The 24,101-nt window shown below is 36.5% G+C and overlaps 1 protein-coding gene across 2 annotated transcripts in view; it reads left to right on the forward strand.

Moving 5' to 3' along the window:
• Window positions 1-22,849, forward strand: part of DDAH1 (dimethylarginine dimethylaminohydrolase 1) — a 72,557-nt gene extending 49,708 nt beyond the window's left edge. For both annotated transcript variants that reach the window (XM_039320983.1, XM_039320985.1), the window contains exons 5-6: window positions 14,510-14,653; window positions 18,081-22,849. In XM_039320983.1, the coding sequence (XP_039176917.1) occupies window positions 14,510-14,653; window positions 18,081-18,197 (261 nt within the window). In that variant the 3' untranslated portion in view covers window positions 18,198-22,849. The remainder of the gene's footprint in view (window positions 1-14,509; window positions 14,654-18,080) is intronic.
• Window positions 22,850-24,101: the final 1,252 nt, after the last annotated feature.

Consider the following 24,101-nt stretch of genomic DNA (forward strand, 5'->3'; position numbering starts at 1 on the left):
TTTATATTTATATATTTTTTCTTTTTATTGTCACAATAGAATTTTGTCTACAGTGGGCAAAAAAGTATTTAGTCAGTCATCAATTGTGCAAGTTCTCCCACTTAAAAAGATGAGAGAAGCCTGTAATTGTCATCATAGGTAGACCTCAACTATGAGAGACAAAATGAGAAAACAAATCCAGACAATCACATTGTTTGATTTGGAAAGAATTTATTTGCAAATTATGGTGGAAAATAAGTATGTGGTCAATATCAAAAGTTCATCTCAATACTTTGTTATATATCCTTTGTTGGCAATGACAGAGGTCAAACGTTTTCTGTAAGTCTTCACAAGGTTGGCACACACTGTTGCTGGTATGTTGGCCCATTCCTCCATGCAGATCTCCTCTAGAGCAGTGATGTTTTGGGGCTGTCGCTGGGCAACACGGACTTTCAACTCCCTCCAAAGGTTTTCTATGGGGTTGAGATCTGGAGACTGGCTAGGCCACTCCAGGACCTTGAAATGCTTCTTACGAAGCCACTCCTTCGTTGGCCGGGCAGTGTGTTTGGGATCATTGTCATGCTGAAAGACCCAGCCACGTTTCATCTTCAAAGCCCTTGCTGATGGAAGGAGGTTTGCACTCAAAATCTCACGATACATGGCCCCATTCATTATTTCCTGTACACGGATCAGTTGTCCTGGTCCCTTTGCAGAGAAACAGCCCCAAAGCATGATGTTTCCACTCCCATGCTTCACAGTAGGTATGGTGTTCTTTGGATGCAACTCAGCATTCTCTCTCCTCCAAACACGACGAGTTGTGTTTCTACCAAACAGTTCTACTTTGGTTTCATCTGACCATATGACATTGTCCCAATCCTCTTCTGGATCATCCAAATGCTCTCTAGCAAACTTCAGATGGGCCCGGACATGTACTGGCTTAAGCAGGGGGACATGTCTGGCACTGCAGGATCTGAGTCCCTGGTGGTGTAGTGTGTTACTGATGGTTGCTTTTGTTACATTGGTCCCAGCTCTCTGCAGGTCATTCACTAGGTCCCCCCATGTGGTTCTGGGATTTTTGCTCACTGTTCTTGTGATCATGTTGACCCCACGGGGTGAGATCTTGCTTTGGGCCCCAGATCGAGGGAGATTATCCGTGGTCTTATATGTCTTCCGTTTTCTAATTATTGCTCCCACAGTTGATTTTTCCACACCAAGCTGCTTGCCTATTGCACATTCAGTCTTCCCAGCCTGGTGCAGGTCTACAATTTTGTTTTTGGTGTCCTTCGACAGCTCTTTGGTCTTCACCATAGTGGAGTTTGGAGTGTGACTGTTTGAGGTTGTGGACAGATGTCTTCTATACTGATAACAAGTTCAAACAGGTGCCATTAATACAGGTAATGAGTGAAGGACAGAGGAGCCTCTTAAAGAAGAAGTTACAGGTCTGTGAGAGCCAGAAATCTTGCTTGTTTGTACGTGACCACATACTTATTTTCCACCATAATTTGCAAATAAATTCTTTCCAAATCAAACAATGTGATTGTCTGGATTTGTTTTCTCATTTTGTCTCTCATAGTTGAGGTCTGTCTATAATGATAATTACAGGCCTCTCTCATCTTTTTAAATGGGAGAACTTGCACAATTGGTGGCTGACTAAATACTTTTTTGCCCCATTATAATTGCTAATAGGAATTTATAATCCTTAATACATTTTTGAGATTCTTCTCAGACCTTGCCAAAGTTGTGAAATTTAGTTTAAAATGCCATGGAGCTTGTGGTGTTGTTATATAGCTACTATATTATCAAGGTAAAAGGAACAATAAATAGGAAATAAACAGAAAGTGCAGGAAATTACTAACTTCTCCTAACATGTAATTATGAAGAATGAGGTACTTTTGAATAGGAGTTTTCCATGCAGCTGCTATTTCTTTCTCCTCTTCCTGAACTCTTTTTCAGAAGTATTGTTTTGATTCAACACGTTAATTGCTCTGTACTAAGCCATTGTTCTTTAATTGACTCAGTCTTGTTTGCAAATTATTTTATGTAATAAAGCTTGATAAAAGTAAACAGTGCATGGGGAACAAGAGATATCGGTCTTGATGTCTCAAGAGTTACCTCTGAGCTGAGGACAGCACACACTCAGTTGTGCAGGGACAATAGTGGGAGAAGTGTAAGTCTATGTTGCCTAAGTGAAACTTGATCCAGCAGTGCAATTCATACTATTTTGATACAAAGTTGTTAAATTCCAGGAATATGTACCTGGTTTATGTTCCAGAGAAATATTTGGTCAGCTACATACATGAATTATCTCAACTGAAAAATTAAGCTTATATTTGATTTTGTGAAAGTTATGGAAGGGTAGACAATTCATGTTATAATTTAGGAAAGCTAAATATATTATGTAGCATAATCAAAATGTCTATATTCTTGAACGTATCTTTATAGGTATTGGGATTTTGGTCTTAAGCAGCCATCTAAAATTATCACTGAGTTAAATAGCATTAAAATAGCATTTTCCTTGTCTTATTATAGAATTGTAAACCAATACTCCAAATGTGGTAATTAATGTATTCATTGGATTATGACCTGTGCTTGGGACTCAACTTTACAGATATATACAAGATTTAATGAGCACCTAGGATGCTACAGAATATTAGAATGTCTTCCACATTCTAACCTTTTATAATTCCCTACACATGTGTAATATTCCTATTCCTTATTTTAGATTCTCACTTTGTATACTTGCAGTTTTTTATTTATATGTTTTATATCTTCTAGCTTTTTAATGTTTTTTATTCTTGACTTATCCTTTATGTTTTTAATAAATGTACCCCACCTTCCTAATGCTCATTTGGTTTGATAAAAGCATTCCTCCATTCCAAAGTATTGTGGGAATGTAAAGAATTCAGGAACCCTCTTAGGTTACGCATCCTTAAGCATCTAAAGCGGAGGTAGCTGTCAACTTGGCTTACGTAAATAGGAACTTTGTTTCTCTTGTTCATTTTCCTTTGCTTTTCTGAGGATCAGTTTCCTATTTCTTCCCTTGTGCATGTTCCAAGAAACAGGATGTTCATTCTCAAAAATTTGTCAGCACAACAACAATTTTAGCCATTTCCTTGAGCCTTTTCCTGGATAGGCCTTTTCTTTTTGCAGGACTTCTTATGAAGCGGTTAATGCTGAGCTGTGACCTTGGCAAAACAGCTCAGGGCAAATTAAGAGTATTGCAGAACTATTGTGTCACCAGAAAAATGCCTATTTCTGGAAAATCTAAGGAGGCAAGGAAGGAGATGAGAGGCATATGTTAAAAAAGATATAGTAGACTTGTTAATACTCTGTCTGAATAGATGATCTAGGCAAAGAGCACAAAACTGTGTCGAGAAGTCTTCATTTTGGAAATATATACTTGTAGCTTCAGATCATAAAAACAACTAGCAATATCTATTATACTGGTAGAAGTTAAACCAGACAGCCTGATGTCTGTTTTTTTGGGGGGGACTCTTTTCCTATATTCAGGGCCTAATAAAAATAGTTAAATATTATTCGGACGTGTCTAATATAAAGAAGGAAATATGAGCTAAGTCAGGGGTGTCAAACTGCTGGCCCATGGGCCGGATGCATCATAGCGAAACGGCGCCCACCCCATTGCTGGCAATGGCAAAAAACACGTGACGTTGTGAGTTTGACACCCCTGAGCTAAGGGGCCACCAGCTGGCTTTGGATGTGGGACAGGGTGCCAACCATCATGTGAAGCTGCCTTCGCGCTTGCTCCTGTCTCCTACCATTCAAGCAAATCTCAGAAAGTGAAGATGCAGACCCCAAATTTAAGCTACTTAAGTACTTCTATATATTTATACGCCAGCAAATAAAATTAATATTTTCATGTCTCTTTGCTAGAATACTTTCTAGCAGACATCTTCCAGTTCATCAGCTGCTCTTATGAGAACTGAAATAGGGATACATTTTACACCTGAAATGCTTGGCTGGTGCGGATCATTAGGTTTTCTGCTACTGAATTGTTCTTCTATATTACTTTACGTACTTTCCATATTTTTGCCACCTCATCAAACATCTCTAGGCAGTATGCAACAAAATAAATACATTTAAAAATGTAACTATTACAACAGAGAATATATTACATAGGACATATTATTCCACAGGAGTTTTTCTTACCTCCTTTATAGACTTTTATGCAGGATTTAGCTAACATTGTCTTCCATTTTTCATCAGTCCGGTGTCTGGGTATTTGGTACGAGAGATGAAGAAATAGAGACTTGTTTTAATGAGCAGAATCTGAGCCAGTATAAGAAGTGTCTTGAACAGTACTGAACACTGAGCTGTAGTTGCGCATGGTTAGAATGCAGTGTTGCAGGCTAACTCTACCCACAACCAGGAGTTCGATCCTGAGTGACTCAAGATGCAGATCCCAAATTTAAGGTACCCTGGACTGAGTAGTAATCTCCCTGCTTCACGTTCTGGAACTGGCTACTCCAGGAAAGGAAAATTAATAAGTAGTCTTGCCTACAAATGAGACAATAAAGTACAGGTAATCCTCGACTTACAACGGTTCATTTTGTGATCACTCAAAGTTACAACATCATTGAAAAAAGTGCCTTACAACCATTTTTCACACTGACAACTGTTGCAGCATCCCCATGGCCAAGTGATCAAAATTCAGACGCTTGACAACTGACTTATACTTATGACGGTTGCAGTGTCCCAAGGTCACGTGATCATCTTTTGTGAACTTCTGAGAAGCAAAGTCAAGGGGGAAGCCAGATTCACTTAACAACCTTGTTACTAACTTAACCACTGCAGAGAGTCACTAAACAACTGTGGCCAAAAAAGGTCATAAAATGGGGCAGAACTCATTTAACAAATAATGTTGAAGTGGTAGGTCGAGGACTGCCTGTATATCAGAAATACGGCATAGTTAGTTCTGTTGAAAATCATTGGGAAGGAATTAACAGTTTTTTGATAACTCCCAAAATCTTGTTTCTATTTTCTTCCATAAGGACTGGAGACCTGGGTCTCAGCAGTGCTCCTGAGTGTTCTGTTTCTTAATGCTGAGGAGGAGACCCTCTCAAGGGTTGAAAACTGAGCCCTCTCAAGTCCTAAAGGTGCTGTGAGAAGCTGGCAGGTCTTGGAAAGTTGGTCAGATTGATGTTGGCTTATAGGCTAAAAGGTCTTAACCTACCTTATTGCGTCAGCATCTTTGCCTTAAGATATTTTTCTAAGCTATCTAAGCTATCATTCATTTGAATATACAGCTTACTTTTTTCTTTTGGATTTCATTTCTCATTCGATGTTAGCGGTACTTTGGGACATTGCATCCCATTCTTCTTTACAGGTAGTCCTCCACTTACAAAAGTTCATTTGCTGACTGTTCAAAGTTATAATGGCCCTGAAAAAAAAGTAATTTATGACCATTTTCATAGTTACCAACATTGCAGCATCCCCTTGGTCATGTAATCAAAATTCAGACAATTGGCAACTGACTCATATTTATGACAGTTGCAGTATCCTGGGGTCATGGCAATCACCTTTTGTTACCCCGATGAGCAAAATCAATGGGGAAATCCAGATTCACTTAACAATCGTGTTACTAATTTAACAACTGCATTAAGCAAGTGTGGCAAGAGAGGTTGTAAAATGGGGCAACATTAATTTAACAAATGTCTTACTTAGCAACAGGAATTTTGGGCTCAATTGTCGTACGTTGAGGACTACCTGTATTTGGTGCTGGGTGCCCAATATTGAATAGTAATGACAAGAGGAAACAAATAAATCCTCCTGAGCATCAGACCAAATGTTTTGGTTTTTCCTGGTTTCATAAGATTTGCATTTTAACACACTTGGTTTGTTATGTGAGCTTTTCATTGTTTTGTATTTTGTGATGTGATTCGTTTTACGCTGATATCTGTCAATTTTTAAAACTCAATGATGATTTTATTTTTGGTACAGGTCAATCCTTTAGTTAACATTTAGTGGTTTATTTAAAAAATCGTTTTAACTTTTTTTGTAATACAGAAATAATAATAATAATAATAATAATAATAATAATAATAATAATAATAATAATAATAATGTTGAAAGGGACCTTGGAGGTCATCTAGTCCAACCCCCTGCTCAGGCAGGCAGGAAACCCTACACCATTTCGGACAGATGGCTGTCCAGTCTCTTCTTAAAAACTTCCAGTGTTGGAGCATTCACCGCTTCTGGAGGCAGGTTGTTCCATTTGTTCTAACTGTCAGGAAGTTTCTCCTTAGTTCTAGGTTGCTTTTCTCCTTAATTAGTTTCCACCTGTTGCTTCTTGTCCTGACCTCAGGCGCTTTGGAAAATAGCCTGATTCCCTCTTCTTTGTGGTAGCCCCTGAGATATTGGAACACTGCTATCATGTCCCCCATCGTGCTTCTCTTAGTTAAACTAGACATACCCAATTCCAGCAACCGTTCCTTATATGCTTTAGTCTCCAGTCCCCTAATCATCTTTGTTGCTCTTCTCTGTACTCTTTCTAGAGTCTCAGCATCTGTCCATATGTCCAAATGTCTGTCCATATGTCCAAATACAGGTTTGATTTCAATCTTTTGTATTAATGAAAAGATTATTTAATTTATCTGCCCAAGCTTGGAGCCTTATCAAGTTGTAAAATTTTCCTATATTTTTCAGATAGCAAATTGTTTATGTGTGTTCCTCCTTTTGTTGGGAAAAAATATCTTAAATAAGATCTTTTATGGTTGTATTTCATTTCTCAATTAAAATATTGTTCAGTAATCTTACTGAAATGCGTCTCAACTCACAATGAAAGCCAGGATGACAAACTGATAGAAGAATATGATGCTTATTTTAGGAACTTTCCTAATCACATTTTAATGCATTTACTCGTTGATCAAGACCTTTCATGGCAAAATATACTTTGCAAAACTCAATTGGGGAAAATGAGATTGGGAAGTTTGCAGATTAATTTGCTAGACATCAGAAAAGCATGACTCAGCTTTAGAGAATATGCAGCAAAATGATTCTTTATAGAGAGAGAAAATTCCCAGAAAGAATCAATATGCAGGAAATGCTAGTGTAACCCATCATGCAAAGATCTTTCTGGGCAGGAAATCAGACTCACATAAAATGAATTTGTGATTCTTATAATCTTTACAAACAAGGAAATTTTCCACAAACCTCTGCTTACAAATAGCATGATCTGGCAAAATGAATGTTCATTGTTTTTCTTCTGTTGATATTTGCATTCCAAGGTATTTCTGTAACATTATTCCAATCTGTTACAACTGTTCTTTAGTTACTAATTGATAGAAGGAGTTGGGGAGAGATGGATTTGCATTTCCTGTTGAGATTTTTTGGAAACATTATAAAGAAAATTAGTTTGTGCACACTATGGCAAAAGTTATTATGTACCATAATAGCTCTAGAAGTCTTACTTGTTTGCAGAACTACATTTTCACCCAACTAATCCCATAATTACTTGCATAAGTATATGTAAATGACTATTCCATTGTCCAATTTTGATTTAATTTGCTGCTGCCTTTAAGAAACTTTTGTATCAGCTGCAGAAACTATTGTCAAGATGACTTTTCTAAAGGATTGTACATTGAAAACAAAGGCAAATGTATTTTATTGTTGTGCCTTCTGTTTAAATGACCAAACTGGCTGAATCAAAACATTCCTAAATGTTTTCATAAAATTTTCATTAAAAAATCAATTGTGGATTATTTATTTATTGTTATTTATTATTATTTTCATTTGCAATAAAGACAGCCTATTGGTTCAAATCAAATTCAGTTTTATTTTTTATGAACTGATACATCAGTATCATGCTACCATAAATTATAAACAGAGCTTAGATGGATGGAGTTATGGACAGAGCTAATATAGTCCTTTATGAATTCTTAAGTAAGCTCATATGTTCATATTAGTAAAGTTGGAAGGGACCTTGGAGGTCATCTAGTCCAACCCCCTGCTCGGGCAGGAAACCCTACACCATTTCGGACAAGTGGCTGTCCAGTCTCTTCTTAAAAACTTCCAGTGTTGGAGCATTTACTGCTTCTGGAGGCAAGCTGTTCCACTGATTAATTGTTCTCACTGTCAGGAAGTTTCTCCTTAGTTCTAGGTTGCTTCTCTCCTTGATTAGTTTCCACCCGTTGCTTCTTGTCCTCCTTCAGGTGCTTTCGAAAATAGCTTAATTCCCTCTTCTTTATGGCAGCCCCTGAGATATTGGAATACTGCTATCATGTCCCCCCTTGTCCTTCTCTTCGTTAAACTAGACATACCCAATTCTAGCAACCGTTCCTTATATGTTTTAGCCTCCAGTCCCCTAATCATCTTTGTTGCTCTTCTCTGTACTCTTTCTAGAGTCTCAACATCTTTTTTACATCGTGGTGACCAAAACTGGATGCAGTATTCCAAGTGTGGCCTTACCAAGGCATTGAAGAGTGGTATTAATACTTCACGTGATCTTGATTCTATCCCTCTGTTAATGCAGCCTAGCACTGTGTTGGCCTTTTTGGCAGCTGCAGCACACTGCTGGCTCATATTTAAGGTGATTGTCTACTAGGACTCCGAGGTCCCTCTCACAGTTACTACTATTGAGCATGGTGCCACCTATGCTGTACTTGTGCATTTGGTTTTTCTTGCCTAAATGTAGAACCTTGCTTTTTTCACCATTGAATTTCATTTTGTTAGTTAGTGCCCAGTGTTCAAGTCTGTCCAGATCCTTCTGTATCTTAAGCCTGTCTTCTGGAGTGTTGGCTATTCCTGCCAGCTTGGTGTCGTCTGCAAATTTGATGAGTTCCCCATCTATCCCTTCATCCAAATCGTTGATGAAGATGTTGAAGAGTACTGGGCCCAGAACAGAGCCCTGGGGCACCCCACTACACACTTCCCTCCATATAGATGCAGTTCCATTGAGGACCACTCGCTGAGTACGGCCGGTCAGCCAGCTACGGATCCATCTGGTGGTGGTTCTGTCTACCCCACATTTTTCTATCTTGTCAAGTAGTAGGTTGTGATCTACTTTATCAAATGCCTTACTGAAGTCCAAGTAAATTATGTCCACAGCATTCCTCTGATCCACTAATTTTGTCACTTGGTCAAAGAATGCAATAAGATTTGTCTGGCATGATCTATTTTTGACAAACCCATGTTGGCTTTTAGTAATGACTTTGTTTGCCTCTAGGTGTTCGTTGATTCGTTGTTTGATTATCTTTTCCAGGATCTTCCCAGGTATTGAGGTCAGGCTGATAGGTCTGTAATTTCCTGGATCCATTTTTTTTCCTTTTTTGAGGATGGGAACTACATCAGCTCTTTTCCAGTCCTCTGGTAGTTCCCCTGTGTTCCAGGATCTTTGAAAAATATAGTTCAGTGGCTCCGATATCACATCTGCCAGTTCCTTGAGAACTCTGGGGTGTAATCCATCTGGTCCTGGCGATTTGAACTCATCTAGGCTGGACAGGTGCTCACTAACCATTTTCTTGCCTATCTTAACTTGTGTTTCTGTTTTGTTTTTTATGGCACTATTTTTGATAGGTTGGTCTGTTTTTTCCCTTTGTGTAAAGACAGATGCAAAAAATGAGTTAAATAGTTCTGCTTTCTCCCTGTTGTTTGTCACCTTCTTGCCACTTCCACCCACTAATGGACCAATCATTTCCTTCACTTTTTTCTTGTTTTTTACATGTTGAAAGAAGCTTTTTTTGTTATTTTTGACTTTGGTCGCAAGCCTTAGTTCATTTTGAGCCTTGGCTTTCTTCACTTCATCTTTGCAGGCTCGGGCTATTTGCTGATATTCTGACTTAGTTATGTTCCCCTCTTTCCACTTTCTATACTTGTCCTTTTTATCTTTCAATTTGTCAGAGAGTTCTTTATGCAGCCATGCTGGTTTCTTTTGAGAGCTGTTATTTTTCCTCTTTGTTGGTATTGTGCTAGACTGGGCTTTTATTATCTCATTTTTCAAAATTTCCCAAGCTTCTTGAGTTGTTTTCCCCTTGAGGATTCTCATCCATGGAATCCTTCCCAAGCCCTCTCTAAGTTTATTGAAATTAGCTCTCTTGAAGTCCAAGACTCTAGTTTGACTGTGTTCTATTGCTTGTGCTTCTATAATGTTGAATTCTAATATTGCATGATCACTTCCTCCCAGGGTTCCTATGGCTTCAACACCGCTATCATTTCATCTCTGTTAGTGAGAATTAGATCCAAAATGGCTAATCCCCTAGTTCCCTTCTCTACTTTTTGGGAGACAAAGTTGTCTGCTAGGTTTGCCAGGAACTGTTTGATCTTCCACTTGGTGCGGAGTTTGTCTCCCAGTTGATGTCAGGGTAGTTAAAGTCCCCCATTACTATTGTGATGTGCTTCCTACATACCTTAGTTAGCTGACTAGCAAAAAGTTCATCTATTTCCTCTGTTTGGTTGGGTGGTCTGTAGTATACACCTATGGCAATGTCATTTCCCCTCCCTTTTATATTGACCCAAATGCATTCAAGACAGTTTTTATCATTGTTGTGCTCTATTTCTGTGGAGATGTAGTTATTTCTTATATAGAGAGCAACTCCACCTCCTCTTTTATTTGGTCTGTTTCTTTTAAATAATTTAAATCCCTCTAGCTGTGTGTTCCATGTGTGGGTTTCATCCCACCATGTTTCCGTAATGGCAACAATATCGTATCTGCCCTCATTAACCTGAATTTCTAGTTCACCCTGTTTGCTGTTCATACTCTGTGCATTGGTGTATAAACATTTGAGTCCTTTGTGGGTGGCCCTGTGTTTCCTTTCTACATAACCTGTGTGGTGCCTGAGTTCCCCTATTGTCTTACCACCTATTTGGTTAGTGCACTTTATGTGGCACTCGCTATTAGAGGCTTCATTTTGCTTGATAGCAAGGTTGATATTCTTGTCCACACACACATCTATGCTACATGCACTGATAGCCCTATAGTTTTTAAATTGCCGGGGACAGGGTTGTTCCGTGTCAATTAACTCCCTGTCCCCGCTGTTTAGTTTAAATTTCCCTCCAGAAAATCTGTGAATTTATAGCCGAGTAACTCAGTCCCTTTTTTTGATGGATGCAAACCATCTCTTTTGTACATCTTTTGATTGGACCAGCTACTGACATCGTGACTAATATATCCAAAGCCTTCCCCTTTACACCACTCCTTTAGCCACATATTGAATTGTGCTATGCGCTGGCCTTTTCCGTTTTGCTCCTTATACACTGGTAAGACCTCTGAGAAAGTAAGCTAATTCACATTTTGCTCTTAAGAATCAAAATTTGGAATATTTGTATACATAATGTGAACATTCTAGTAGAACAGGGTCCCCAACCCCTGAACTGCGGTCCACTACCAGGCCGCAGCCCGTTTGGAACCAGGCTGCACAAGTGGTGGGCAAGTGCATGCGAGCACACAGCTCTATTTAAACAAGCAACGGGCACCCGCACTTGCCACTTGTGCAAATGGAGTTGCGTGAGTTTGTGCGCATGCCTGCCACTCACACAGAACCATTCCCTTTCCCCACCCTGCCAGGCTGCAATAGAGAGAAGTTCTTTGACGATGGGCTCCAGCACGAGTCTAAAAGCTCAGAAGACTAAACCTGTGGTCCCCGTGACCGATTCATATTGGTTCCTGTATTATGTGAAGAAATTAATTTCCATATATTTGCAAACCTTGCATAATTTATCATCCTAGTTGCATGATTATTGGATGTATCTGCTTCACTAGTTGAAATGTCAGCACATATAGGAGCATGAAAATTGAAGGGTATGTATTATCAGGACTTGCATTTTTACTTTATATAAGCATATTCCAAAGCAAACCTCCATGATTTCAGTTGAATTTATTCCAGTCAATGTACATAATATCACACACTGATCTTTTTTTTTTAAATTTCATTTCTAACAAAACAAAGTGCACAACAGGGCAAAGACTGCTGCAATACACATTGTCTTTGTTGTGTCTTTTTTCTTCTTCAGTACTGAAAACCAACTTTGTCACCGACCTCAAGACTGGGAAACTTAACTACTGCTTTTCTAATGCAGAGAATTAGAGGCAATATTTGAGTGACAAATGCTTGCATGCAATTTTTTTTTTTTTTTTTTGCTTGACTAGCCTTTTTCCTTTGTTCCTCACCTGAAAGATCAAATATATTTAAAGCTTTAGCTGAAGGGTAGAATTGCAAGAAGAAAATCTGAAAAAAGGTGATGCTTGTTTATTTTATCTAAATTTGAAAAAGAGCACAGAGCTATTGCAGCTGAAAGCCTGTTCTTTTTTAATGATGGCATCATACCAGCAATTACTTATCTTCAGAATTGGTACACTATAAAGAAATGCGTGCATATATACTGGAAAAATTATCTCCTCTTTTTAAAATTTTTCTGGCTGGGAATAAACTATGTCATTTATATGTTTAATCTTAACAGATATGAACAATCTGAGGTTTCCAGGATATGCAGTTTTGGGAAATCATTATAAAAGAGAGGATTATAATTTTTATATTTACATTATATAAGATAGATATTATCAAAATTTAATGGTAAGAAAACCACACAAACATTTTAGCTAGTGAAGAAACATGAAATTCTATTACAATGATGACATTTCCTCAGGAATGTAAGACATTGCTTAAGATTCATCACAGGATATTTATGATTCAATCTCCAATGTGGCTAATAAGACTCTTGTATTTAGAAATTCCAGGGAATTGTTAAAAGATTACGTGCCATTTTTCATTCAAGTACAGATATTTCCAAAGGCCTAGTGTGCAATATATACACATACTCATAAGATGTGTGCACACAAATATACACATGGTATACAAAAGGCATAGAAGTTAATTCATCCAGCAAATTAAGCTGCACATCATTATATTTGTTAATATATTTGTATATTGAAGAAGAAATACAAAGAAATACAAGCAGATTTAGCCTTACCATTTGGCAGAGTGAGGCACCTATCTCAAATAACAAATATTGATTGTCATTAGTTGTAATAATCGTCTCTGAAAATATCTTCTGCACTTAAACATCCCTTCTCTATAAATGAAATATGAAATAGGAAGGGTTTTGGGGCACTGTATTAATTGCACCAAATCTATTGCACCTAAGGATCTGTCCATGGTACTGCAAGTCTTTTTTTCTGGTATTTTTTTTTCTTTTGCCTGAATTCTTGACATGCATTGTTTGTCTTTCTCTTTGGGAAGACACTGCAGGTTTAGAAGTTTTTGCTTTTATTTATGATTAAAAATAAAGTATAAACCAAGAAAAACAAACCTACATTGAGCCAAAACACTAAATGCACTAAAAATACAACACTTTTTGTACAATCAACAGAATTACCACATTACTAAATTTTGACTAGCAATAGAAATTGAGAAAAAAAGAGAGCTTGATATCTAAGATAACCTGCCAGCTGAGAGAAGAAAGAGCATTCTCCCCCTCATCAAAATATATTCAAAAGACACTGGGCAAGTATGCAGGAAGCTGATTTTGTTTCTTGCAATGGGCAGTGTAAATTTACTATTGCTTGAGAGTATTGTTAAATCTTCCAACAGCAAGGGCAGAAAAAAAGAGCTCTCCTGCCCATAGGGCAAAGAATATCAACTAAATATTTGTTGTGAGAGATGTGTCTTCCAAATAGGACTGACTTGTTCAAAATGGAGGATTGTTCTTAAGTCATACTGAGTATCATTGTCAAGGGCTTGTTGCTTTAGTTTTGACCAAGCTGCCTCAAGATCAAGTGAAATCTACTGAACTGTAAGACATAACATTTGAAATCTAAATCTATGCCTGTCTTTCATGAGGACATAACGTTTTTCTCTAAAATCAAGGTGGTTAGGTAGCTTTGGTATTTAATTTTAATGAAAACTAACTTGAGCCAAAATTTCAGGCTAATATTTTTTCAGTAGTGCTGTATATTCTTTAAAACTTCAATTAGGAAGTAAAACTAGAGTAAATTTTATGAATTCCTTTATTCCATGTCCAACTTTTTCCTTAGGAGATGTATTCTTGAAATCTCAAGTATGACAAATGCAGAATACTTTGAAATGTTTCTCCCAAAAGAACAAAGTAGGACAAAACAAAATTGTTTACTAGGAACAAATATGATGCCTTTCACAAATGAAAAGTTGAGTTTGTTAGTAGGACTATTTGATTTTATTAGCAAGTCTGGCTAAATAAAGCAGAAGAGTATGAATTAACTCACAATGGTTAATCTTATGTACCTTAATTTTATAGGTAAAGGATGCACAAATTTATATTAATTGTGGCAAATCCAAATTTGAATACATGCTTAATATATTCCAGACAGTAACATGCTTGCCTTTCAGAAATGTTGAGCATTTGGAATTTGTGTAAAAAAAACCCTTCTGCATATATTCCTGGTTTCCTTTTATTTGCTGTAACTTGTATAAGCTGAATTTCTTGTTGGGAATTGTCACATTATACTACAACAGTTTTTGATACATTTTTTAAAAAATAAAACAATTTCCCTCCTTAATTTCTAAAGAGTTTTATATAATCCTGACTTATCTTTGTATAACAGACTATGCAGCAGATGAGCGACCATCGTTATGATAAACTTACAGTTCCTGATGATGCAGCAGCAAACTGTGTTTATTTAAATATTCCTGGCAAAGGTCATGTTTTGTTGCATCGAGCCCCTGAGGAGTATCCAGAAAGTGCAAAGGTAATGGCAAAAAGACTAGACCTGTTCTTATAAAATGCTGATCAGTTGTAAGTCCAGACTGCTCGGGAGAGAAGCATTGAATCTGTAATTCTGGCTCCAAGGACTATCCTTCCCTCCCCCCCCCCCTAAAAAAAAACAACACACTGCTTCCACTGAAATAAGGAAAATAACAAAAAAAAAAAAATACTGGTGGAGTTTGTGGATGCATGGTATTAAACAGAATGTAATAAATACAATCCAGCACTGGCAGGTGGCGGCAGTGGCAAAAAAAAAAAGGTTAGATAGTAGAAGTGTTGTTACAATGCACTTAAAAATGGGGCAAGCTTTCACCATCTTGCCTTTTTTGCCCCTTCACCATTTTGGTCCCCCCAGAAATACTGCCAGGAAAGATGCTGGACTTCTCAGTTGAGCTGAAAGCCTGGGTTTGAGACCCGAGCTCCACCCAATGGGGTGAGCACCCATTATTTGTCCCAGCTCCTGCTCAACTAGCATTGTGAAAGCATGCAAATGCAAGTAGATTAATAGGTACCACTTTGGAGGGAAGGTTACAGCATTCCGTGCTCCTTTGGCATATAGCCATGCTGGCCACATGACCACAGAAATTGTCTTTGGATAACGCTGGCTCCTCGACCAAGAAACGGAGATAAGCACTGTGTTCTAGAATCAGACATGACTGACAGGGAAACCCTTTTATTCTTTGCTCACAACATGGTTTCTCATTCTTTGGCTTCCCATATTATTTTCTCATTTTGTTGTTTAGGTTTTGAGTTTCTTGGAATGAAAAAGGTTTTCCTAGACATTCAACAAATTATGCCATATAGAAATCTGTGTGTGCTATTCTTAGCATAAGAATGCTGTGCACCCCAGTGTTCTGTTGGTCTGGCGGTGATGCTGTTGCAAATCAGAAGGGTCATTCTCTGAGTTTTATGTATATTATTTCAAATAGATCAGAACATAATTTTAAGCTATACATGGCCATTTTTCTTATCATTGAGTGTTAATGGTAATATGCTTGGAAGTGACTTGGGCCCCAAGTGAGGCATTTTATCCTGTGTCATATTATGTCAGTTTCTAGGGAACATTTTTTGGATAGCTGAATAAGTTGTACAGACATATACATCATCTTATATACAATCCATTCAGATTTTGGATGATTCAAAAGTGACTGTAATTAAACTATATGCAAATTAAAAAAGGATGGGGATTGAGATCCAATTATGAGTTATCGAGAATTGCTACAACTTTGTTACTAGCCTATTAAAATGGACAATGGGAGACATTCCTTTGTTTTACGTATTCTGGCTAGAGATGAAGGGAGTCTTATTTGTGGATCTAGAGTCTTTATTATGGAAACCTGTTTGGAATAGAAAGAAAGCTAGAATAAGATATAAATATGGAATTTAAGATTACAGTTATGGGTTGCAAAGGCTTTATAGAGATGCAGATTGATTTGGATTTGGATTTTTAAAAGGTGTTATTAGGATAAGATTTTGAATTTAGTATTGAAATAGTAAGAATACACTCTTTGGAATAATGGATCTTCCTTCTTTTCTCTTTCTTCCGCTTAGTCTGTTTCTGTCTTTTTTTACTATTTTTTCTATTTGCTTATGTTTTTTATTATTAGGTATGATAATTAATTTGTGGAGGTATAATGAGAAAAAGATTGCAATAATGGAAGAGATGAAGTTAACAAATGAAGAATTACTGAATAAGAAACAGAATATAGTTAAGAAATGTAAGAATGTAATGATGGAAATAATATGTTTAAATAAGAGAACCTGTTAGGCTCGAAGCCAGAAGGCCCTTTCCAAATTCCAATTTAAATCAATGCCAATTCGAATTCCGATTGTAAAAAGAAAATAAAAGGAAAAACTACACTTTAGATAGCTAAAAAAGGATTAAACTCAATCAGATTTAAATATATGTTCAATTAACTTAGCCTAGTTAAGGAGCCAAAATTTCTGCACCCTGTTGAGCACGAGACTAAGTCAAAACTGGGAAGACATACCCAGAGGGAGGCGTGGCCAAAGTTCTGACCTAGTCTCTTCTGAGCAGGAAGGCTGAAATTACCCATCCGGTGGATTCTACACTGATCATGCTGGAGAACAGGATTTTGATTTACATAGGTAATGAGTTGCTGATAACTTTTATCAATGGAATTTTTATTTAGGAATGTATTAACGAATGAATTTTATTTAGAAATGTTTTAATTTGACTATAGTATGTTAATTGATAGAGATTCAACTGATTACCCCACCTCCACGTTGGTTTTTAAGCTTCTTGGTGCAAAAATGGAAAAACCAATAAAATTGTTTGTAAAAAAAAAAAAGTTGTACAGACTTAGATGAGAGGGGGGGAACTGGACTGCGTGAGTGGCAGGCCGGTGCACGTACACGTACATACAGCTTAACTTGCATGAGTTGAGTTGTGCACACATGCATGCACACTGGCCTACCGCTCGTGTGGCCCAGTTCCAAATAGGCCATGGACCGGTAGTGGATTGGGAACCCCTGCCTTACTGACGCTCCCCAACAAACATGATAAATGTAAATCTGTGACACCTCTCCTGAACTTGGGCTTTATAATTTGGGCTAGCTCACAGTTTACTTCAAAGGTGCATACCCACAGGTCTTTATTGCTTATTTAATCTTGATATTACTGAAAATGCAACATTATGCTTGACAATTTTTTTTGCCTAACATGTTGGGTCTGAAGCAATGCTGCAACTCACAGAGCACAGAGTTGGAGTGTGACCATGTAAAACACTCTGTTCCCCAACTCCACTAATATCTTAAGTAAGCAAGCATGGGATAAACTTTATGCAGGCTGTTATTAGACATTAAATCATGAGACTGGTTTGTCGCAAATTCCCCATGACTTTAGGCATAATTTTATTAGAAATCAAAGTCAGCATTACTCTTGCCATATGACATATCAATGACATATCATATGAACTAAAATATGACACAATAGCACATTTATCAGTCTTTTGCTCCCCCTTCTCCTAAAGTGTATTAATATGCTAACTTGAATGCCAAGTGTTCCAGTTTTGAGCCAGAGTATCCAGTTTAAAGCTGAACTGTTTTACTAAGGTAAAAAAAAAAAAAAATTCCTTTCAAGTTGATTTTGATTTCTACTGATTGCATGGATATGTTCACATAGTCGACTTAGCAACAGAATAGAAGTGGTTTCCCATGGCCTTATTCCAGGATATTTTTCTGACAGGCTTGGGGTTCCCTGTTGCCATTACCTTTAAAGATTGTTCAGACCTAGTCTTGCTAGTTTCCAAGCACAAAGGTCAGTCAGATGCCACTGTTTGCTGAGAGTTTTCTACTAAGATATAAACTATTCTGACTGAAAATTTCTAAACCAGTGATAAAGATTCAGTAAAAAAATATTCATAACTTTTCATTTTCTTTCTTAATAGGTATTTGAAAAACTGAAGGACCACATGTTGATCCCTATAGCGAACACCGAGCTAGAAAAAGTAGATGGAGCACTCACTTGTTGTTCGGTCCTTATTAATAAATCTTCACAATTATGAGTTTACAGATTTCCTTCCTTGTATATGGCAATAATGTACATGAAAGGCAAATGAATCTGTATTTCACTTGTATTGGTTTTCTTGACAATCTACTGTACCACTGTGCTACTGACCTTTGTTTACAATGGTGCCCCTTCACTCGTAATTAAGGTTTGTGTATATGCTTTTTCCTGACATATAAAGATTTAAAGCATGTTTGTCTGGATTTCCAAAAAAAAATGTTATGAAAATTAATGGTTTATGTAGTCGATGTAAAATGATCTCAGAAGCGGAAGTAGGGGCCACTTCTAGCATCACTTTTGACTGGGGCACAACAACAACCAGATGCATATCTACTATGCTGAACGTTACTATCACTTAGTTTAAGGACTTGAGTTTGAAAGCAAGTCATTGAAGACATATGGCAAAATGCCATACAAAATGTACTATAGGACTTCCTCACAATCCATTTTATGAATTTGTCATCATCAAATTCTTTCCACCCCAATGTAAAGAGTAAAACACTTGTTTTTATATTGCTAGTGATTTTGTCATAGGAACTTTATAATGCTCCCAGGAGAGTTTATCCACTCCTTTTCCACCACTCTGCTTAAGTTCCAGGACTGACATTGATAAGTCATCAAATATTTACCAACTGCAAAAGGCATAAAAGTAGAAAATTACAAGTGCTTACAGTACCACAGTAGTTAGTCTTCAGATATGGGCTATAAGAAAGATAAGGGCTCAGAGACATACATCTTCACACACTTATTTTTATAATCATCTCAAGTAATTTCTTTACCTTGCTTTGGGGAAGTTTATTGTAATCAGATTAGAACATGAGAGGAAACCTGCACTGGACAGAATAATGCTGGTATTTTATATATGTTTCTTTAACAAAAATTAGCTTTGTGTTTAAACAGAACAGCCTCATATGAAAATATTGTTGAAAGTAGCTTAACATGGATCCAAAAACGTCTAACAAAATACTGAAGGATTTTAGAAATAATATTGGAATTGGCCCAGTTTTAATCTAGTCTGACTTTTATTAACCTTTCTCTTCAGTAATGCATTCTGCTTTTTGATGAGGGGACAGAGAGCTCTATCCTAGAGTTCCAAGTTATAAATAACCAAAAGGAAATTTAGTAAGTATTCCTTTAGTAACAACTATAGTGTAAAACAAATTATAATTATCCTAGAAAATTATTTTCCTTTTAGTGCCTTGGAAGAAAAGTGTGAATGAAATTAATTACAAAATATAGGTGGATTACTGTGAGGGTTTGAGGCAATTGTTTGTCCAAAATGCTGGTTTATTTATTTGCACTTTTTAAAAAAAAAATCAGTAGATATTCAGGTTGTTCACAAGTTAAAACTTTTATTAAAATTTTATTTCACAAAGTTTTAACAAATGAATAAAACACTTTATTTTACTGACACCTTTCATACCATACCGTACTTTCATACATGTACTTGTTGTTATGGTTTTAAATATTCATTTGATCAGGAGAGTTCTTTTCTTTCAATGCTGAATTTCCTGAAAAACATAAATAGTAAACAAGACATGGCAGGGGGTTCTAGATTCTTCCAGATATTCTATTGTGCAATGCTCTTGTCTCAGATATAACATTTCATGTGGGGCAGAAGGATCCTGATGATTTTGCCTTTCACTTGTAAATCTCCTATGTATTCCTGCTGCTAATTTTATTTATTTTATTTCTGAGGAAAAAAACGAAGAAAAGCTAGAATGACAAAATGTACCTTGGTAGCATTCTTGGCTCTTGTTGTTTTCCTGTAGTGTATATCCGTGTCTTCCAAGAGACTCCCATTACTATTATGTCTAAGGGTTCAAGTTGTGCCTGGAAATGGATATCTTTATTTAAACTGTAAATCAGTTGAAAGAAATGTTTATTTTGGCAAATTCTGCAACATACTTAAGCAATCAGATGTCAAATTTTCAACCTTTATATATATATAGTAAGAATATAAAGTAGTATTCTCGGGAAATCTACTCAGTCATTTTAACAATGATGAAGTTAAAAAAGTAAATTTTCGTCAAGGCTTGTCATTGCCTTTATCATTTTCCCATTAATGCTTCATTTTGGGATACTACTTCTGGTAACTGGCTAATGTACAATATCACAAAGTTCAAGTAACCAATTACATTAAAACTATGGTTGAAATTATTTATATGTAAGAAACACAGAGAAACACATGGAATCCAGGAACTGCAACATGGGAATGGCATATGTAGCATTTGATTATCTTTTAGCTGAATTAATTATACTTAAAAACTCTAATTATTCTTCTAACCCTTCCTTTCTTCAATAATATTTTCTCCTAAAATGAAAAATTACTTATTTTCTTGCCAAGTTCTTATTTTATTCCACCAAAACTGCATAATGAATTTATATAAAATTTGCATAATGAATAATAGAAAGAAAGCTGCTTATTCTTAATGGATAGTTTGGAAATATTTAAAAATGCAGTAGGGATTTAATTGGAAAATGAGGTTTTTGTTTCCATGTGAATTTCAATTCATAACAGAAAATAATAGAAATATTTTAGAGATATTGTGAAAAGCCTTGCAAAATAACAATAATGGTTGTGTGAACTTAAATCTTCAGTTGTTGCTCATTTCTTTTAGCTACCATCACAGCCCAAAGAATACATGTTCTGCTTTGATTTTACTTCATTAATACTTGCCATCAGTAATGTTAATCAAATTTCAGTTGGCCATCTTTTAAAGAAATAAAGCCAGAAAATACTTGGTACAAATGGTTTACATTTTGCTTCTTTTTGTGTCTGCTGTGACAACTGCATTGTCAGTAGACTTATACTGACTTATTTCTAAGTCAATAAGTCAATAAGTTATACTGACTTATTTCTACCTGAAATATTGTAAATTGTGTCATCTGTTAGTGCATACACTGCTTGCTGTGTCAGACAATCTTTTGATTAATTTTATGTGCTAATGGATTCTACACTATTCTAAATATCTAGGATAGTTTATAATTGATATGTATGCATAAAATATCTGCAGTGCCTATTATGTTTCTAGTTTTCCTGATGTTTGTCACAGTGATCCGGAAAAATCACTGTTATTGTACTGATATATATAATACATTTATACAGCTATGAATCTTTTACTAAGTTTCAAAGTGGTCTTTCTTTTCTGTTCTCTGTACTTCTGAATTAATATTTACAATTCAGATTCAACATAGCAAAATTCTGTATTGAGTTGGAACTATACAACTGAAAATGCAGACTTATTTTAAAGTAGCCCTTTTCTTATCTGGAAGACCGTAAAATTAAAAAGAAATTTCATCAAATTAAGTATCCTTAGGTGTTTTTAGCGTGGTTTGAGCACGAAAAAAAAAGCTTAAGAGTAATGATTAAAATTAATCATATTTCAGCCTTAGATACTGAGCCTCTGTCTAAATAATGCTTAAATTTTTGTTAGCATGGACACACCAAAGGCAAGTTTTAAGATCAGTTCAATGAAGCTGTAAAGCCTTTTCTTATACTACCTCAGTAGTGCAGTGACTCTGTATTTAAAAATAGCATATCATCAGATGAGATTAACTTGTCCTTCTTGCAAAATACAATATGTTCTTCGATGTGCAGAGAATGGGGAATAAGGAAGTGTTCAAAAACAATAATTCATAACAGCACTTCTGGGATTGCATGGACCGCTCCTAAATTTACGAACATCTTATGTTCCTTTATGTACTCCAATTCCATAACTTAAAATATCTAACTAAAGAGAAAGCTCACTAGGCAAAACTCTCACTGATGTATTCTACAAATCTACACTTCTTTTGATCCTGAAGCTTAAAAGTTGGAAGCCAGGGGTAGATACCCCTATTTGATCCCTAGCTGTTAGATTGTTTTGATTTTTACGGGGGGTGTGTGTGTGAACAAAATGATACAATATGTGGGTTTCCTTGTTGGACAAAACGTAATCAGTGTCAGCTAAGGTTCCTTTCCATGTGCCAATGAGAAGTGTTTATACATGCTGTACCTTATATTGCTATACTTGGCATCCTTCCGCTCCCTCCCACACAGCCAAGTATACACATAGTTCAATCTTTCACAGATGCCGTGTTTTAGAAGTATAGTGTGGATTTTAAGGACATATGGAACATACTTAGTCTCTGTGAGATTTGATCACAACTCCTGTAGAACACCATGTTCAGCTAGGTGCAGAACTGTCCAAAATGTCTCTCTCTTCTCCCTTAACAACAAAACCTGTTAACTTTTGTTTATTGAAACCTAAGGGCAGAATTAATCTGAATCAAATGTTTCTAAGGAGCTGGTGGTACATATCCATTAATGATGAGAGGCAGTCCTTAAGGAGCATTTTTAATCTAGGAACAAAATATGAGGCACCTCACTTGAACTCCCAGAAAGGCTTCTTGTAAATGTGTGATGTAGGATGTAGTTTCAAGTCACATATGAAATGTATGTTTTGCAACGTGCAGCTACTAACCACAGAATTCAAATGTGTTATCTTTAATATATCCAATTACTATTTTGTGTGTCAGAATTTTTGCAAAATTCCATAAACTGTTAACACTGGGAAAAGTGATGTTAATTTTACTTAATTTTGTATTGTGCATTTCCAACATTATGTACACTCATCACTATCGAATAAAGTGTCAGCTGAAGCTAAACTGTATGAATCTTATTTAGAATAAGACTTGATGCAACTTATTTCTCATACATTTTGCTTCATTGATCCAAGTTAATTTTTTTTTACTGTACCATATTTTTAGAAATGAAACATTATGGCTACTGCTGCTGCTTTTAAAAGAAATGAATTTAGACAAAGGCTCTTCTGCATGGCAATTCTAAATTACTTATCTCACATGGTAAAATTGCTTGGAAATTAAGCTGGCTTAAGATGCTGCCATCCAGATTCAATCCATTTGTGAGCTTTGATCATTATGTTACTCAGGTGTTCTATCCATATAGTAGCTACTGTGGCCTTTGGGGAATTTCCTAAGCCATATCCTCCACCTCCTTCTCTGCTAAGAAAGCAAGTACTAGACCCTAAATAGGTTTGGAGACCATGGGTCCCCTGATAGACTTTTTGTATTTTTTTGTTGAGTGTCCATCAAATTTGACCCTCCCTGTCTAGCATAATCACCAGTGGACTGGTGGACAAAAACCCTTAGTTTTACTTGCATTTCATTAGGGGAAGCTTGTCAATTGCATCTGTTAATTCTGTCAATTGCATCTGACAGAAGGCCACCTGAAGAGACTAGAAGCATTTGAAATGTGGATTTACAGGCGGCTGTTACGTATAAGCTGGGTTGACAAGATCAGAAATGAGGTGATAAGCCGCCTGGGAAAGCCAAGGGAAATCATCAAAACAATTAAAATACAAAAATTAGAATATTTTGGACATGTGATGCGACGCCCAGAAAAATACGGCATACTCCATTTAATCCTCCAGGGAAAGATTGAAGGCAAATGAGGTCCAGACAGAAGAAGAACACCGTGGTTTCAAAATTTAAGGGGTTGGTTTGGACAAAACTCAGCAACACTTTTTCGTGCGGCTGCTGATAAAAATAGGATCGCCAACATGATCACCAACGTCCGATAATGGATATAGCACAAGAGGAAGAAGAAAAAAAACCCTCACCTCACCACTGTTTCACTGATTGTCTAATTAACCTTAAACAACCCAGTGATGATTCTCTTTAACCAGCTATCACTTATCCAGATGCTGGTTCACAAGGTGCCTATGCAGATAAGTACAAGTGAACTGATTTTTCTGAGCACTACGTATCAGAGTTATAAAAAGAACCTATGTAATGCCTGAAACTTGCTTCAAAACAGAGGATTTCAAGTTTTACATTGGCACATTGCTGTCATTTGATGTAGATATCTCCCAAAATGGCTGCTTAGTACTTAGAACCT

Source organism: Crotalus tigris, unplaced genomic scaffold (assembly GCF_016545835.1).
Source record: "Crotalus tigris isolate CLP2741 ecotype Arizona unplaced genomic scaffold, ASM1654583v1 scf7180000023718.2468807, whole genome shotgun sequence".
Taxonomy (NCBI): Eukaryota; Metazoa; Chordata; class Lepidosauria; order Squamata; family Viperidae; genus Crotalus; species Crotalus tigris.